An 18856-nucleotide genomic window follows, 5' to 3' on the forward strand; every position below is an offset into this window, starting at 1 on the left:
AACCTTCCAGAAAAAGAATTCAGAATACTGATAGTGAAGATCATCCAGGACCTTGAAAAAAGATTGGAAGCAAAGATCGAGAAGATGCAAGAAATGTTTAACAAAGACCTAGAAGAATTAAAGAACAAACAAACAGAGATGAACAACACAAGAACCTACAACCAAGATTACTCTACCAGGCAAGGATCTCATTCAGATTCGATGGAGAAATCAAAAGCTTTACAGATAAGCAAAAGCTAAGAGAATTCAGCACCACCAAACCAGCTCTACAACAAATGCTAAAGGAACTTCTCTAAGTGGGGAACACAAGAGAAGAAAAGGACCTACAAAAACAAACCCAAAACAATTAAGAAAATGGTCATAGGAACATACATATCGATAATTACCTTAAATGTGAATGGATTAAATGCTCCGACCAAAAGACACAGGCTTCAGGCTTCCCTGGTGGCGCAGTGTTTGAGAGTCTGCCTGCCGATGCAGGGGACACCGGTTCGTGCCCCGGTCCGGGAAGATCCCACACGCCACAGAGCGGCTGGGCCCATGAGCCATGGCCGCTGAGCCTGCGCATCCACAGCCTGTGCTCCGCAATGGGAGAGACCACAACAGTGAGAGGACCGCGTACCAAAAAAAAAAAAAAAAAAGACACAGGCTTGCTGAATGGATACAAAAACAAGACCCATATATATGCTGTCTACAAGAGATCCACTTCAGACCTAGGGACACATACAGACTGAAAGTGAGGGGATGGAAAAAGATATTCCATGCAAATGGAAATCAAAAGAAAGCTGGAGTAGCAATACTCATATCAGATAAAATAGACTTCAAAATAAAGAATGTTACAAGAGGGCTTCCCTGGTGGCACAGTGGTTGAGAGTCCGCCTGCCGATGCAGGGGACACAGGTTCGTGCCCCGGTCCGGGAGGATCCCACATGCCTCGGAGCGGCTGGGCCCATGAGCCATGGCTGCTGAGCCTGCGCGTCCGGAGCCTGTGCTCCGCAAGAGGAGAGGCCACAGCAGTGAGAGGCCTGCGTACCGCAAAAAAAAGAAAAAAGAATGTTACAAGAGACAAGGAAGGACACTACATAATGATCAAGGGATCAATCCAAGAAGAAGATATAACAATTAAAAATATATATGCACCCAACATAGGAGCACCTCAATACATAAGGCAAATGCTAACAGCTATAAAAGAGGAAATAGACAGTAACACAATAATAGTGAGGGGCTTTAACACCTCACTTACACCAATGGACAGATCATCCAAACAGAAAATTAATAAGGAAACACAAGCTTTAAATGACACAACAGACCAGATAGACTTAATTGATATTTATAAGACATTCCATCTAAAAATAGCAGATTACACTTTCTTCTCAAGTGTGCATGGAACATTCTCCAGTATAGATCACATCCTGGGTCACAAATCAAGCACAGTAAATTTAAGAAAACTGGAATCATATCAAGCATCTTTTCTGACCACAATGCTATGAGATTAGAAATCAATTACTGGGAAAAAAACGTAAAAACCCAAACTCATGGAGGCTAAACAATACGTTACTAAATAACCAAGAGATCACTGAAGAAATCAAAGAGGAAATCAAAAAATACCTAGAGACAAATGACAATGAAAACACAACAATCCAAAACCTATGGGATGCAGCAAAAGCAGTTCTAAGAGGGAAGTTTATAGCTATACAAGCCTACCTCAAGAAACAAGAAAAATCTCAAATAAACAATCTAACCTTACACCTAAAGGAACTAGAGAAAGAAGAACAAACAAAACCCAAAGTTAGCAGAAGGAAGGAAATCATCAAGATCAGAGCAAAAATAAATGAAATACAAACAAAGAAAACATTAGCAAAGATCAATAAAATTAAAAGCTGTCTCTGAGGGCTTCCCTGGTGGCGCAGTGGTTGGGAGTCCACCTGCCGGTGCAGGGGACACGGGTTCGTGCCCCAGTCCGGGAGGATCCCACATGCTGTGGAGCGGCTGGGCCCGTGCATCCGGAGCCTGTGCTCCACAATGGGAGAGGCCACGACAGTGAGAGGCCCACGTAACGCAAAAAAAAAAAAAAAAAAAAAAAAAAAAGCTGTCTCTGAGAAGATAAACAAAATTGATAAACCATTAGCCAGACTCATCAAGAAAAAGAGGGAGAGGACTCAAATCAATAAAATTAGAAATGAAAAAGGAGAAGTTACAAGAGACATCGCAGAAATACAAAGCATCCTAAGTGACTACTACAAGCAGCTCTATGCCAATAAAATGGACAACCTGGAAGAAATGGACAAATTCTTAGAAAGGTAGAAACAGAACCAGGAAGAAACAGAAAACATGAACAGACCAATCACAAGTAATGAAATTGAAACGGTGATTAAAAATCTTCCAACAAACGAAAGTCCAGGGCCAGATGGCTTCACAGGTGAATTCTATCAAACATTTAGAGAAGAGTTAACCACCCATTCTTCTCAAACTCTTCCAAAAAATTTCAGAGGAAGGAACACTCCCAAACTCATTCTACAGGGCCACCAGCACCCTGACACCAAAACCAAACAAAGATGCTACAAAAAAAGAAAATTACAGACCAATATCACTGATGAATATACATGCAAAAATCCTCAACAAAATACTAGCAGATAGAATCCAACAACACATTAAAAGGATCATACACCACGAGCAAGTGGGATTTATCCCAGGGATGCAAGGATTCTTCAACATACGCAAATCAATCAATGTGATACACCATATTAACAAACTGAAGAAGAAAAACCATATGATCATCTCAATAGATGCAGAAGAAGCTTCTCACAAAATTCAACACCCATTTATGAAAAAAACTCTCCAGAAAGTGGGCATAGAGGGAAACTACCTCAACATAATAAAGGCCATATATGACAAACCCACAGCAAACATCATTCTCAATGGTGAAAAACTGAAAGCATTTCCTCTAAGATCAGGTACAAGACAAGGATGTCCACTCTCACCACTATTATTCAACGTAGTTTTGGATGTCCTAGCCATGGCAATAACAGAAGAAAAAAAAAATAAAAGGAATACAAATTGGAAAAGAAGAAGTAAAACTGTCACTGTTTGCAGATGACATGATCCTATACATAGAGCATCCTAAAGATGCCACCAGAAAACTACTAGAGCTAATCAATGAATTTAGTAAAGTTGCAGGGTACAAAATGAATGCACAGAAATCTCTTGCATTCCTATATACTAATGATGAAAAATCTGAAAGAGAAATTAAGGAAACACTCCCATTTACCACTGCAACAAAAAGAATAAAATACCTAGGAGTAAACCTACCTAGGGAGACAGAAAACCTGTGTGCAGAAAACTATAAGACACTGATGAAAGAAATCAAAGATGATACCAACAGATGGAGAGACATACCATGTTCTTGGATTGGAAGAATCAACATTGTGAAAAGGACTCTACTACCCAAAGCAATCTACAGATTCAATGCAATCCCTATGAAGTTACCAATGGCATTTTTTACAGAACTAGAACAAAAAAATCTTAAAATTTGTATGGAGACACAAAAGACCCCAAATAGGCAAAGCAGTCTTGAGGGAAAAAAGCAGAGCTGGAGGAATCAGACTCCCTGACTTCAGACTATACCACAAAGCTACAGTAAACAAGACAATGTGGCACTGGCACAAAAACAGAACTATAGATCAATGGAACAAGATAGAAAGCCCAGAGATAAACCCACGCACCTATGTTCAACTAATCTATGACAAAGGAGGCAAGGATATACAATGGAGAAAGGAGAGTCTCTTCAATAAGCGGTTCTGGGAAAACTGGACAGCTACATGTAAAAGAATGAAATTAGAACACTCCCTAACACCATACAGAAAAATAAACTCAAAATGGATTAGAGACCTAAATGTAAGATGGGACACTATAAAACTCTTATAGGAAAACATAGGAAGAACACTCTCTGACATAAATCACAGCAAGATCTTTTTTGATCCACCTCTTAGAGTAATAGAAATAAAAACAAAAATAAACAAATGGGACCTAATGAAACTCAAAAGCTTTTGCACAGCAAAGGAAACCATAAACAAGATGAAAAGAAACCCCTCAGAATGGGAGAAAATATTTGCAAATGAATCAATGGACAAAGGATTAATCTCCAAAATATATAAGCAGCTCGTGTAGCTCAATATTAAAAAAACAAACAACCCAATCCAAAAATGGGGAGAAGACCTAAATAGACATTTCTCTAAAGAAGACATACAGATGGCCAAGAAGCACGTGAAAAGCTGCTCAACATCACTAATTATTAGAGATGCAAATCAAAACTCACACCAGTTAGAATGGGCATCATCAGAAAAGCTACAAACAACAAATGCTGGAGAGGGTGTGGAGAAAAGGGAACCCTCTTGCACTGTTGGTGGGAATGTAAATTGATACAGCCACTATGGAGAACAGTATGGAGGTTCCTTAAAAAACTAAAAATGGAGGTACCATATGACCTAGCAATCCCACTACTGGGCATATACCCAGAGAAAACCATAATTCAAAAAGACACATGCAGCCCAATGTTCACTGCAGCACTATTTACAATAGCCAGGTCATGGAAGCAACCTAACTGCCCATTGACAGACGAATGGACAAAGAAGATGTGGTACATATATACAATGGAATATTACTCAGGCATAAAAAGGAACGAAATTGGGTCATTTGTAGAGATGTGGATGGATCTAGAGACTGTCATACAGAGTGAAGCAAGTCAGAAAGAGAAAAACAAATACCGTATATTAACACATATATGTGGAACATAGAAAAATGGTACAGATGAACTGGCTTGCAGGGCGAAATTGAGACACAGATGTAGAGAACAAACGTATGGACACCAAGGGGGGAAAGTGGCAGGGGGTGTGGGTGATGGTGGGATGAATTGGGAGATTGGGATTGACATGTATACACTGATGTGTATAAAATGGATAACGAATAAGAATAAAAAAAAATTTTTTTTTTAAAGAAGGAAGGAAGAGACCAAGCAGTGGCTTCTAACTAGTAGTGAGTGAGAAAGGAGGCATAATTACATAAATAGGCAGCGAGGCCAGAGTGGTAAGTAAAATACCTTGACTGTATAAATCTTTGGCGGTAGCTAATTGCCCACAGTCTATGTAGGATTAGAATAGGTTATCTCATTTCAGGGAGAGAGAAATGTGTTTTCATTTATACAAGGAATTTATTAGGATAGGTAAGAACAATTTTTAATATATAACTATGGGGAAAGTCAAAAGTGTCAGACTATAGTAGACATTCTTTTTGCTGAGTTGTTCCTATTTGAGGGGAAGTCCCAAGATCAGGGGAAGCAAGATTCTACCTCTCATTGCAGAAGCCAAAGTGGAGAAGATAATCTGTCTTCCCTATCTCTTGGGAGACAGAGTGTGGGCAAATGCCTTAAACATACCCAATCAATTGGTCAGATGCATAGTTTTGACACTTAGGGAATGAAGCAAAGGTCAGCGAAAGATTATATTCAGCACTTATGGGAAAATCAAAAATCCATGACACGGCTGCAAGTGTTCAGTGGTTAAGTCCAGCATTGCAGTACCAACAGAAATATATAAAGAAGACTGTAAGTCGAAACCTTGGCTATCCTTGCCTCCCTTGGTTCCTGTCTAAACCAGGTTCTCTAGCCCACCTAGCAATTCTTTTAGTTTCTCAATATCTCTCCAGTAAAGTCCTCCCCTGATTAAAGATGATTTCTATAACATGCATTCAAGCACACTGACTACTACAGAGGCATAAATGTGCTTTAGGATAATTATGCCATCAGGGACAGAAACAATTTACTGCCTATGTATATACTACTTCCTGTAGCAGACTGGAAGATAAATAAACTATAATGACAGACATATGCTCAAAGCCAGAATATTTACTTCTTCTATTAATATGTTAGATTGAATCAAATGAAAAATATAGTTATCAGACCATTTTTTTTTAACCCCAAAAAATTTTCATGTGGTTTAACCTAACATTTCTGGGTTGTGTTAAAAAGGCAGTCATATCTCTCCCTACCCAGATGTTCTTAGCTAATTTTAAAAGGTTAGCTTCAAAATCCTTACTTAATTTGTCTAATATTTTTTAAATGCTTAAGCTTTAAAATTCAACTGATAATAGCACAGATAGTTTTACACAGCACTGGTTGAGCCTTATAGAATGGTGACCCCCTTAAAGTCTGTAAATAATAGAGAACTTTGGGAAAAAATAATGTTCAGTAAGAATGAATTAGAGTCACAGAAATCTGTAACCAGAAGGACAAAATAAATTTATAACCAGAGTGTGATTTGACTCACATTTAGTCCTAACTTGCATCTTGTTGGTTTGAAATTCCTCCTGCCGAATGGGATTTCGTATTATTCTTAAAGTCATTAAGAAAAGAATATAAATTTGGGGGTAACTGATTCTAGTTTCCAACACCCAGAAACCTGTTTGGGTTTTTTTTTTCCCTTATGTTTACGTATATCGTACCTGCTACATTTCCTTTTACATTTACAGAATATAAAAGGTAGTTTCTCACCAAACAATACATATTTACTTTTCATATACTTAAAGGTACTAATTTAGGCCTCAGCATTTCGCTTCCTACTCAACCATCCTAATTCCTTTAATATTTCCTCAGGAGTCTATTTTCTAGTCCCTTTCTCATATTCTCTAAACCTCAGGCACATTTGTCAAATCTTCCAAACTGCAGAACATAGTATATCTTAAAAGTGGATGCAATGTGAAAGAAGAAACCAGTTTTGGGGATGGGTGAAAATGTGCTCCTGGAGAAGAGGATCAAAAAGGAATTGATGATAAGGAACATGGAGTGGGAACTACTAGAAGTAGTCAAATAGTACTTACCCAACCATTCTTAATACAAGTGCAAGGCTAGAAGAAATACACTGTGGAAAATGAGATAAAGCAGGTTTGCTTTTTGCGTTTCTTCCTTTATTTTTTAACCTATCACCAAAGTTCTCTAAGAGAGTCCAACAACAAATTATTAGATTTTGCTCTAAATCAATAGTTCTTAGGTTGCCTCAATACTTGCTCACGTGTTGCTAAGCTGATAGGGGATTTTTACCTGAATGGCACTTCTTCCTGTGGAACATCCACAAAGTAACGAATAAAAAATCTCTCAGAATCTTCTCGCTCACCATCAGTGACAACACTGCCATTAAGTTTGGAAACCGATGGCAATCTATAAATAAAAAGCAAAAGAGACATAATAAAAATATTGAGACTTAGAAATAAAATTATTGGTTTGAGGCCCAGTCTTATTATCTTGAAAGGACTCATTTGATGTAGCTCTGCTTGTGTACAACTACCAGCATGAACTAATGTGGTATAAAATAAAAGGACCAAAAATATCTAAAGTTTCATTTTTGATGTGACACCTGACCTTTTATAACCATACCTCACCTTTCAAAATAAGATCCTAGGCAGCACGGCCCAACTTAAGTATCGTGCAAGCCACACACATAATTTTAAATTCTCTAGTAGCCATATTTTCAAAAGTAAAAATAAAACAGATAAGATTAATTTTAATAGTATATTATATTTAACCCAATATATCCAGGATACAATCATTTCAATCTATAATCAATACTAAAAAAATAACTAAGATACTTAAATGTTCTTAATACTTAAATGTTGTTTTTTTTATATAAAGTGTTTGAAATCCAGTGTGTCTTTTTCACTTATGGCACATTTCAATTCAGACTAGCCATGATTTCAAGTGCTCAAAAGTCCCCCATGGCTGATGGTACCATACTGGACAGCACAGGTCTACAAAGCAGTCAGTACAGGTTGGTCATATAGTTCAGGAATTCATTTATTATATTTACAAAAGAACTGTGTAAAGAAAATAAACTACAAGGCCTGCAAGACTTACTCTTCGTAGAAGAAAAGTATGCTGAAATTTATTTCTTCAGTGGGATATTACTGTGTATGTCAACAACTGGAACGCAGTAAAGATCTGGTAGGTATTAGTTGGTCAGAAAGATCAAAGTGGTTTATAGAACCACTCTTCTTTAGGGAACCTTAAAGCCTACTGTTCCCCTGTCAAAACTACTATGTGTAGTACACAAGAGAACAAATCAAAACTCCGTGGCCCTTTAATCTTAGTCAAGCCTTACTGCTGCTAAAGGCACATACAAAAATAAACCCTCATGGGACATTTCAGTAGTCTGGGGGAGGCAGAGGCTGAGACACGAAAGGCAGAGGAGTCAGAGGAAGAAGGTAACAGCATGGTGGTCACATTTAAGTCAATCTACATGAAGAAGAAAACACAGATGCTACTCTCGGTTTTACACTAATGAAACAGCCCAATTTTCAGGTATTTACACTTTAAATGACTTCTATGTTAACACAGAAAATAAGGGTAACTAAAATAGAGTTGATTCCCTATTATACCTACTTTTTCTTCATGACCCAAAACAGGATTTCAAATATTGTAAATATTGAAAAGTATAAAAATAGAATAGATTTGTGAGGGAATTTTTCAGTGGTCTTGGCAGATCAATTATATTTCATTTTTCTCATCATATTGTCTTCCTTTTCCTCTAGGACGTGGAGCTACAGAAGCAGCTTCTTTAAGCAGCCTGTTCTAGAGATGGATAAACACACAGTGCACTCCCCTCACCCCCAAACAGTGCATTATCCCTTTAATGAAACAACAAAGCCCCGAGAAAAGAAAGCAGAAGAATCAGTACAACAGACCTGGCTATTACCAATTTCCTTCGCTCCTCGGTGGTATATGGCTGAAGAAGAGGAATTCCTAACAACCTCACTTCTTCAAGTTTAGGGAATGAGTTTAGTTTGTCAATGTCTTCCCAGGACCGCAAACCTAATTTGAGAAATATATTGTTTAAGTAAATCTAGAAAAGCACACAAATGAGAAGATAAACATAGCAAAAAAATTTATTTCCATTAATAGGTTCTGAAATGTTATAATGATCATAAACTAGTTAGAGATCCTGAAATTTTTCTTTATCCAAGGAAAGAATGGAATAAAACACCATAAAAACTTCCCTGCAACCTCTCTTAACCCTGTGATCCCAGTGCTCAAAGGACGCCCTTTATTCTCCAACATCCACTCATCTACTGATTCTCCACCCAAATGGCTGGTAAAGGGGGTCACTGGTGGTTTAATAAGCAGGATGGATGCCATGATTACATAATTGAAAAAGTGATGTGATCAACTCTTTCATCAGACAGAGACTCAGAGAACATAACTGTTGATCAGAGTGGACACTGCCAGCGTAAATTGCTACCTAACAAACACTAAAATGGGCAAGGTCAATAGAACCCGAAACTAAATATCATCTTTCAACTGTCCTCATTGTGGGGATAGGGAAAACAGGTTCAAAATTTAGAACAAACAAACAAAATCAAAAACAAAAAAACTGAACCCTTGGGTAGGAAAACATGAAACAAATTAAGATTGTTCAGACCTAAAAGGAAACTCTTCCTAGAGCTGTGAACAAATGTATCATCCTTGGCACTGGTAGGAAAAGTATCCCTGTAATGAGGAGGCTGGTCAGTTGTACAACACATTAAATCCATTGCAGAAAACAACGCAGTCCCTTCCTATTTCTATCAACCTTCAGCAAGGGTAAAGGCAGAGGAGCAGTTTGTGAGGACCCTGGTGCAAAAATTATCCCAGGTCACTGTCCTCTTCCCTTCAGAATGGCATTGCCATCTAGGAGGAAGAATAGAGTTAGCTCAAGGGATGTCAAGTTGTGAAATAAACAGCTTCCTTATGCAAATCACTTGTTTTTAAGACTTAATTCCCGCCCTTGTAATCTCCGTGGTGGAATAAACCGTTTATGTTTTTTCAGTTATAGGTCAGAATTATTTTTACTTATGTAGTTGTTTTAAAAATAGGCTGAAAGACAATACCAAGAGAATGAGAGGAAAATCCATACACTGGGAGAATGCATTTGCTAAAGGCATACTGATAAAATATACAAAGAACCCTTAAAACTCAACAACAAGAAAATGAACAATCCGATTAAAAAATGGGTGGAAAACCTGAACAGACACCTCGCCAAAGAAGATATACAGATGGCAAGTAAAGCATATGAGAAGATGTTCCACATCATATGCCATCAGGAAAATGCAAATTAAAACAACAATGAAATACCACTATACACATATTGGAATGGCCAAAGGCCAAAACACTCACAGCACCAAATGCTGTCAAGGATGTGGGGCAACATAAATGTAGAAAGGAACAATAGAAAAAAATCAGGTGCAGGTAAGAGGGTTGCTGTAGATTAAGAGAGTATGTTTTATCTGTTAAAGATACATACTGAAGATTTTAAGGCTGAAATTACATGATTGCTGAAATTTGCTTTTAAAATATTCCCTCCAAAGGCAAAACAGTATGGGGGATAAATACAGGAAGCAAGATGCTAATAAATGTTGAAACTGAAAAAAAAAAAAAAAAAAAAAAAAGGATGTGGAGCAACAGGAAGTCTCATCCATTGCTGGTGCAATGCAAAATGACACAGCCACTTTGGAAAAGAGTTCGGTGGCTTATTTCAAAACTACACGTACTCTTATCATATGATCTAGCAACTGCACTCTTTGTTATTCACCCAGATGAACTGAAAACTTACGTCCACACAAAAACCTGCACATGGAGGTTTACAGCAGCTTTATTAATTAAACCAAAACTTGGAAGCAATCGTGATGCCCTTCAGTTTGTGAGTGGATAAATAAACTGTGGTACATCCAGACAATGGAATATTATTTAGTGCTAAAAACAGGAACATTCTATTAAGCCATGAAAAGGCATGGAGGAAATTTAAATATGTAATAGTAAGTGAAAGAAACCAGTATGATTCCAACTATATGACATTCTGGAAGAGGCAAAACTATGGAGACAGCAGAAAGATAAGCGGTCGCCAGGGATTAGGGGGAAGGGAGGGATGAATAGGCACAGAAGATGGTTTGGGCAGTAAACTATGTATTATGTACAATACTACAATGTGTGTCATTACAGATTTGCCCAAACCCACAGAATGTACAACACCAAGAGTGAGCCCTGATGTAAACGATGGCCTTTGGATGATGACGTGTTAATGCAGGTAAACTGAAAGGTGTCACTTAGGTGCTGGGATGTTGATAGCGGGGGAGGCTGTTCCCATGTATGGCAGGGAGTATACGGGAGCTCTGTGTACTCTCTGCTCAGTTTTGCTGTGAATATAAAGACTCTAAAAAATAAGGCTTATTAATTTTTAAAAATAGGCTAAAATATTCATTCCTGTGATATACAGAATCAGATGGCAACAAACTGGTAATCAATTATATGTAAACACTAGAAAAGGAATGTGAGAATTTGAAAGCCATAGCAGGTTGGGATTCCTCAACCTAAATCAAGACAAAAGTTTAGTTTGTAATTCTCTGTACTCTTTTTACCCTGCCTTTTACTATCCAATTCATCAATTTCATTTCACTCCTTTCATAGCATGACCCCTTTAATATACAAAATAATAGCTAATATAATGCTATGCCAAACAAATATTTGATAAATACTGATATTTATCAGAGCATTTATGGAAATGAATGCCTTAAATTTAGCTAATCATTAGGCATCTGCAGGCTTCCCTGGTGGCACAGTGGTTAAGAATCCGCCTGCCAGTGCAGGGGACACGGGTTCGAGCCCTGGTCTGGGAAGATCCCACATGCCGCGGAGCAACTAAGCCCGTGCGCCACAACTACTGAGCCTGTGCTCTAGAGCCCGCAAGCCACAACTACTGAGCCTGCGAGCCACAGCTACGGAAGCCCATATGCCTAGAGCTCGAGCTCCGCAACAAGAGAAGCCACCACAATGAGAAGAGCCAGCGCACCGCAGCGAAGAGTAGCCCCTGCTCGCCGCAACCAGAGAAAGCCCGTGCGCAGCAACGAAGACCCAACACAGCCAAAAATAAATAAATTAGATAAATTAATTAATTAAAAAAATACAGGCATCTGCATGTCACTCTTTTTTTTTTTTTTTTTTGCATGTTACTCTTGAAATTCATCCTGTAAGAAGGCAGAGCTGTGACTGACAGAAATACACTTCCACTGTATTTCATGCGTAAGTCCAGATCAGTCTGCATGTAGAATGAGAACAAGCCTGTTCCTCACCTGCCTTGTGGAGGCTGATGGATCGCAGATTAGGAAACAACCTAGCCAATGAATCATCAGGCTCCTCAATAGCATTCACATGGTTGTTGGCCAGGACGAGGGTATCCAGCGAAGGAAACATAACTCCTAACTTGCGTATTTCAGTCCAGTCTTGGAGGTTATTGTCTGTTATATGTAGTAGCTTAAGAGAAGGACAGCAAATAGAAGGACAAGACACTGTTTCATAGTCATTAAGGCACAGGAAGAGCTCTTCCAAACTGCAGAGAAAAAAGGAAATATTTCATTGTTTAAAGCAGTTAAGTTTCTACTCTGCAGCTATTTTCAGTCATTCAATAAATAAGCGCCTACTATGCTAGGTGTTGTAGAGAAAATTATAAAGATGTCTTTCTGAAGGTTAAAATACAGCTGGGAAGACAAAACCTAAAATACATAAAACAGCAGAGAATGATATAACCCAGTACTAAATTAATTTTGTGCTTAAGTAAATAAGTGCTAAATGAAGCAGCACTAACCGCGAGTACAACAGTACTTTATATAGGAATAGGATTGAAGTTGTGGTTGGAATAGTCAGGAAAGGATGCATGGCCTTGAAGGAGGGGTAGACTTGGGTAAATTGAGAGGACACAGAAGGAAATTCTAGAAACAACATGAACAAGTATTTAGAAAAAGAAATAATAACTATCATTTATTGAATTCCTACCCTGTGTCAGGTCCTGTGCAGGTGCTTTATAGACTATACTTCTACTTCTGCAATTTTATAGACAATTATGTTCATTTTATAGACAAAAGTTTATCAAAGGTCATAAGGATAGTAAGTGGAAATGGGATTTAAAAGCTCATTCCATGCCATGCTAGATGTTGCATGCAGTGAGAAAACCAATCTCATTAGAGGGAGAGTGAGAAACTAAGATGGAATGAGTAAGTTGAGACCAGATTCTGAAAGGCTTTCATAGTTTCCATATTTAGACAGTCAAGGAGACTACAGCTTCATATATTTCTTTAAACTACTTCCTTTTAATATTTATGTGCATATGCAAAGAGAGATACAAACAAAACAGAACAGAGCATTTCTAAGCTGACAAAAGTATAATTTCCTGCTTGAATTATTGAAAGGAATACTAGGTCCATTTTCCCATCATGCAAGCTAGGCACTTAATCATCTGAGTGTTAATATATTTTAGAGACACTATGATTTTTTTTCCCTCCCAAAGAAAAGTGCTAAGGCAAAATTCTGGAATCAGGTAATCAGAAGATTAAAATGGAAAAAGGCTGGGTTGATCTCGAAACGATAAGTGCTTCTCAGGGATATCTTCTCGCCAAAGGATGACATATCCCATGTCTTGGTGCTACCCAACACTGAACAAGTATTCCAATGAAAATGTTACTAGATTACCCTCACAGCCTCATTTAATTACTTCATTTTTCTAACCTCATTCTCCATTCAATCTGCAGTTCTAGTATTTCTGAGATGGGAGACCAGCAGTAACTCTATGTACTAACACAGACGGCAACATGGCTCCCTCTCCATCATGCTCTCTGGGCTTACTCTGGTAACTCCTGCAGTATCGTGTGGACTGTCTCCCAAGAAGCTTTGCTGTTGTTGAGAACAAGTTTTCGAACCCCGGAGAAGGACCCGGCACACGTTCTTTCTAAAACCGATAAATTCAGAGGGTTGGAACTCAGGTTTAGAAACTCCAACTGGGGAACATTTGACACAATTTTACTGACCTGTGGAGAAAAAAAGGAAAAGCATATCAGGCAGTAATCAGCGCTTTTAAACAACAATCATACTCAAGAAAACCTAATTGAGTGGGTCTCCAGGCAAAGGGCCATTTGCATTATGGAGTCCTATTTAGTGATAGTACCCGCAGAAAGGCATAAATAATTGCGACAAATCATGGTAAATAATTTAATCTCCTTCTATGAAATAGTAGCATAACTGAAAATTAATGGTAGAAAAGAAATATTTTCCATGTTACCTTTGGCAAAGTTTTTGATTCTACTCTGTGTAATATTCTCTTCGATATCACTACATGATATTTTGGAGAAAAGATCATTTAGATGACATTTTAGGCTACAAGTTTTAAAGAGCTGGGATTGGGTCATGTACAGTAATTCTCTTTGAATATCTCCTTCCTTCCATCCTCAGTAGAATACTAAGGCTAATTAAAGGTTTATTAAAGACTACATGGTAACAATTCAGGTATTCAAAATTGATCACATAGTCACAATCACTTAGAAAACAGTTTTGGCTTGGTTCAAAGATGCACCAAACTTTAAAATATATTTACTCAGAAGTAAAAAGCATCCATAACTATATTACAAAAGAGAAAACATGATCATCAATTTAGTGATTTAGCTAGCAACTTGGTAGACAGAAAAAAGGAAAGGAAATGAGCTTTACTGATTACTGACCGTAACTATTTGCTCTGCATTGTACTAGGTTTTTAAAATATAACTTATTTCACTAAATTCTCAAAACAACTTGCAAGATAACTAATATTCTTTTATTTTAATAAATGAGGAAACTGAGGCTCGGAGATGTTAAATAATTTGAGTAAGATTTCAGAGTCACAAAAGCCAAATCTAGGATTTAAAAATCGGAGCCATTGTTCTTTCCAATACACCACAACAAGTAAATCATAAATATAACCAGAAAAAATGAAGAACGAGCTTAAACAAGTATGATATAAACACTAGAAGCCCAGTAAATGTATTAAGCATCAATCAGCCAGGCAACATGGTAACTGAAAGTTATGAGAAAAGGAGTAGAACAGAATAGTTAGGATTGGTTTTAGAATCAGAAAACCTGGACTCAAACCAGGTTCTAACACTTCCTAGCTGTGTGGTTTGACTAGTTACTTAGCCTTTCCAAATCTCAGTTTCCTTATTTGTAAACTAGAGAAAACAGTTCCCATCTATTTTACAGTATTGTTGGTAGGATTAGATGAGATACATGTGTAAAGCACTTAACAGTGATTGGTACATATTTTAGAAACTTGTTTCCATACCTACTGCCCAAGAGAATGTAAAAGCAGGGATAGTACTTACCTGGTTCACTACTGCAAAGTGGGCACTTAATGTTTGTTGATTAAATTAATGGCACAAAACCATTTAATAAATGTAACTATGACTAATAGGATATGTAACAGTATGAACCAGTATCTCAACCCTGATTATATGTCATATCACATTTATTTAAATATGTCATATTTAAAATAATTATGAGAATTTTAAAAATATACTGATTCCCAGGAGCCACCATAAACTACTGAATCAGAAGCTTCACAGGTAGGACGAGCTTCATGGCTGGGACCTGGATACCTGTTTGTTTTCAGAGCTCCATAGGTAATGACAAAAATGTATCCAGTGTCGAGGACTATGGGGAGAAAGAAAAGGCAGTCTGCACTTTACATTAGGTCTGTGTACTATGTACTGTACAGTTTAGGAGCTCTAAAATCAGTGAGAAGTAAATTAATTCCAAGAAGGTTCGGAGAAGTATGTAAGAGGGAATGGTCTTCACACACACCAGTTCATCTATTCTAACACAGCGTCTGAAGTAGTACCGTATTTATTTTCATTTTATAAATGAATAACTAAACTATCTTTCAGAGGAAAATATACTAGGCTTCAGTTTAAAATGTAAAAGATTCATACCAGTCAGCATATATTTTCCTGTTTGGTCTCTTCTGTGACCAAATGGTAACAAGCATTTGTGTGATATATAGCTAGGATTTGGAGTTTAGTGTGTGGCCACGACACAGCTAAACAGTCCACACAAGGACCAATCCTTCACTGCAGTCTACCACCTGGATACCAATATATGAAGGCCTTTCATACATAAGATGATGACTAGCTATGCTTCACCTCTTTTAAGGGCAAAAAAAAAGATGAAAAGGAACTGTGCTCCAACTACAGCATGGAGAATAACTGCTAATTATAGGTACAACCCTAGTTAAGTAAACAACACATAAACCTTTGCTAACCACAACCCTTCATATTTTATTTTTGTAATAAAGAAGAAAACACCCCCCAAAGTGGAGACTATCAGAGTCTTTGAAGCAATTTCTGAAAGAATTCCCAAAGCTGGCAGATACATGGTGTGATCTTCTTCATAGTCTGCATCTGCGCTACTGTCCAATGAGAATAAAGATTTAAAACAATGACTCAGCAGCCCTAGAATATCCTAAACAAGATAAAATTGGACTATAGTTTAATAATCCAAGCAGGAAAAATAATATATGTTAGAAGTAAATATTTTCTTTAAAAGGTTAAAATTAGGGCTTCCCTGGTGGCGCTGTGGCTGACAGTCTGCCTGCCGATGCAGGGGACGCAGGTTCGTACCCCGGTCCGGGAGGATCCCACATGCCGCGGAGCGGCTGGGCCCGTGAGCCATGGCCGCTGAGCCTGTACGTCCGGAGCCTGTGCTCCGCAACGGGGGAGGCCGCGGCAGTGAGAGGCCCGCGTACCGGAAAAAAAAAAAAAAAAAACACGTTAAAATTAAAAAGGATTTTGTGTAACCTTAAATTAATGATAATATTCTGGAAAATATTGTATTCATTACACAGGTAAATTTATTCATGGTAGAAAATATCTTAATAGTAAAGGCTATTATTATTCAGTGAGTGTCTAGGGCAGTATATTGACTTCTCTTTTTTAAATTCTAAAAATAAAGACGCTTCTAGCTGGAGTGAGTTCAGGACACTCACGTGCAGAAACATGGAGATGAACTTAGATCACCTTTTAGATCTCCAAAACTGTATGATTTAATAGAGGACCCTCTACTCTCAGTTTTGAAATGGAAGAAACTAAAGTTTTAAGAAAAATGGAGAAAGGGTAGTAAGATAACAATCTGTAATTTATACCCAAGCTATTCTCTATCTCACCCATGGTGAATTCCTCCCTCCTCTCAACTGCTTAGTGTAATGTCTTTTATAAAATGGTTTTGATAAGGAAAGGAGGAAAAAAGAGGTACCTTGGGAAAAGTCAGACAAAAATCTACTCAGCCAAAAAATTCAAATCAAAAGCTAAAAAATGCATCATTTTTTTATACATAGATGCCCAGTTTTAGATGGACAGAGACAAATCTTTGCCTCTCCCCAAAGCATTACACTTCTCGCTCATATTTATATTAGTCTCTGAATATAAAGCAGCCAGTAGTTTAAACTATCAAAGAAGATACTCATAACATTAGTGATCATTCAAAAACACTAAAAGAACCAACTAGATTATTCTGTTCCATGTTGGTATATCAAATACTGGCTGAAATAAACTTAGTTAATGGCCAGGGACAAATGATCTTCTGGGTAATCAAATACATGGGTTGCAATGGGTTGCAATGTAATGTCTTAAAACTGTGACCTATGAGGCATTTTGCAGCTTGGCAAAGAGTTTAATCAATCCTAAAAATCAATATTCTTTCGTTGTCGGTGCTTCTCCCATCTCTCTGTGTTCTGATATATATTCTAGAAGATTGGGACGAACTACAGTTAAGGCTAAGGACAAAACATAAAGGAATGATGAAAACAAAAATAAATGGAAACCTGAAAGGTAGCAGCAACAAACATTCATTTGAAAACTGCCTGAAATCAGACTATAGGGCACTTACAGGAATATACAAACCGAGCACCAACAGAATACAAATAAACATGTGACCCTCTGGCTGTATCTGTCAATGTGAGCTGGAAAATATTCAGTGGAGACCTTTGTCTAAGCAGAGAAAAGGCTGAATCACCTAGTGTAAACTCTTGTGTTCTGATCCATGTTGACATTGTTCTTCTGAGGTAGCAACTATATCACTATTAAACTGTTTCTACCAGTTAGCAAAAGCTTATGCATGTGGTCAAAGTATAGGTCAAAGCACAAAGCACAACACCTTTAAGAAATTTTTACTCCCAAAGAAATAAATTTAGGGGAATCAGCCTGTGAACATGGGAGCTGAAATGACTCAGGGTAAGAGCTGGTCTGAATTGTCACCCATGCAGGTCAGAAATCTCACCAGAGGCTCAGCAGGACTCCTGAGGGAACTGTAGAGAAGGAGGATGAACAAGGTCGCTCTCTTTGCATCCGTGCATGTGGACAAAGCATGCATGTCAATTCAGCATCTCAAAGGACCCAGAAGGCACAGATTGTAATTTGTTGAACAGTGAACTATAACAGTTGTTTGGATAAATAACTCAATCAATAATTACATGGACAAATAGAGATTGCTTCTTGGAACAGCCAAGTAAATCTGTATATATTAACACATGACTTAGAAATCAAGTGACATGCATCTCAAAGAATTTTGGTAAACATCTCAATAAAAATAGGAAATATAACTGGTAGCACAGATACCAGATTAAACAAGACTATGAAATAGACGAATATAAGAAAAGCTAAAGAAAAATGGGTTATAGATAGATTTTTCTTAAACAAGAAAGCTGTCTTAGAATCTGTATCATATTTAATATCTACCAAGTGTCTCGATGATTAATTTTATCAACAGTCCTGTCTTATGGATGATAAAGGATTAAGTGAATGTCTTAAGATCACAGGAAAAGTTAGAACAAGTGGGCCTGATCAAACCTTAAGATACAATCATTTATTCATTAAGGCATTCAGCAAACATTTGAACGCCTAGAATGCCAGGGCTGCTGATAAAAAACAAAACCCTGGATAAGCTCATGGTCTAGTAGAAAAACTGTCAAGTAAGCAAATGATTGTGCTACAT

At 37.6% G+C, this 18856-nt stretch overlaps 1 protein-coding gene across 1 annotated transcript in view; it reads right to left on the bottom strand.

Annotated features, from left to right (window-relative positions):
- The window catches only part of TBCEL (tubulin folding cofactor E like), a 78282-nt gene that overhangs the window by 34882 nt on the left and 24544 nt on the right, over positions 1–18856 (bottom strand). Inside the window, exons 4-7 of the mRNA XM_032640631.1 lie at positions 13691–13872; positions 12145–12401; positions 8728–8854; positions 7091–7207 (exon numbers count right to left, since the gene is read on the bottom strand). Coding sequence (XP_032496522.1) covers positions 7091–7207; positions 8728–8854; positions 12145–12401; positions 13691–13872 — 683 coding nt within the window. The remainder of the gene's footprint in view (positions 1–7090; positions 7208–8727; positions 8855–12144; positions 12402–13690; positions 13873–18856) is intronic.

Source organism: Phocoena sinus, chromosome 8, assembly GCF_008692025.1.
Source record: "Phocoena sinus isolate mPhoSin1 chromosome 8, mPhoSin1.pri, whole genome shotgun sequence".
Taxonomy (NCBI): domain Eukaryota; kingdom Metazoa; phylum Chordata; class Mammalia; order Artiodactyla; family Phocoenidae; genus Phocoena; species Phocoena sinus.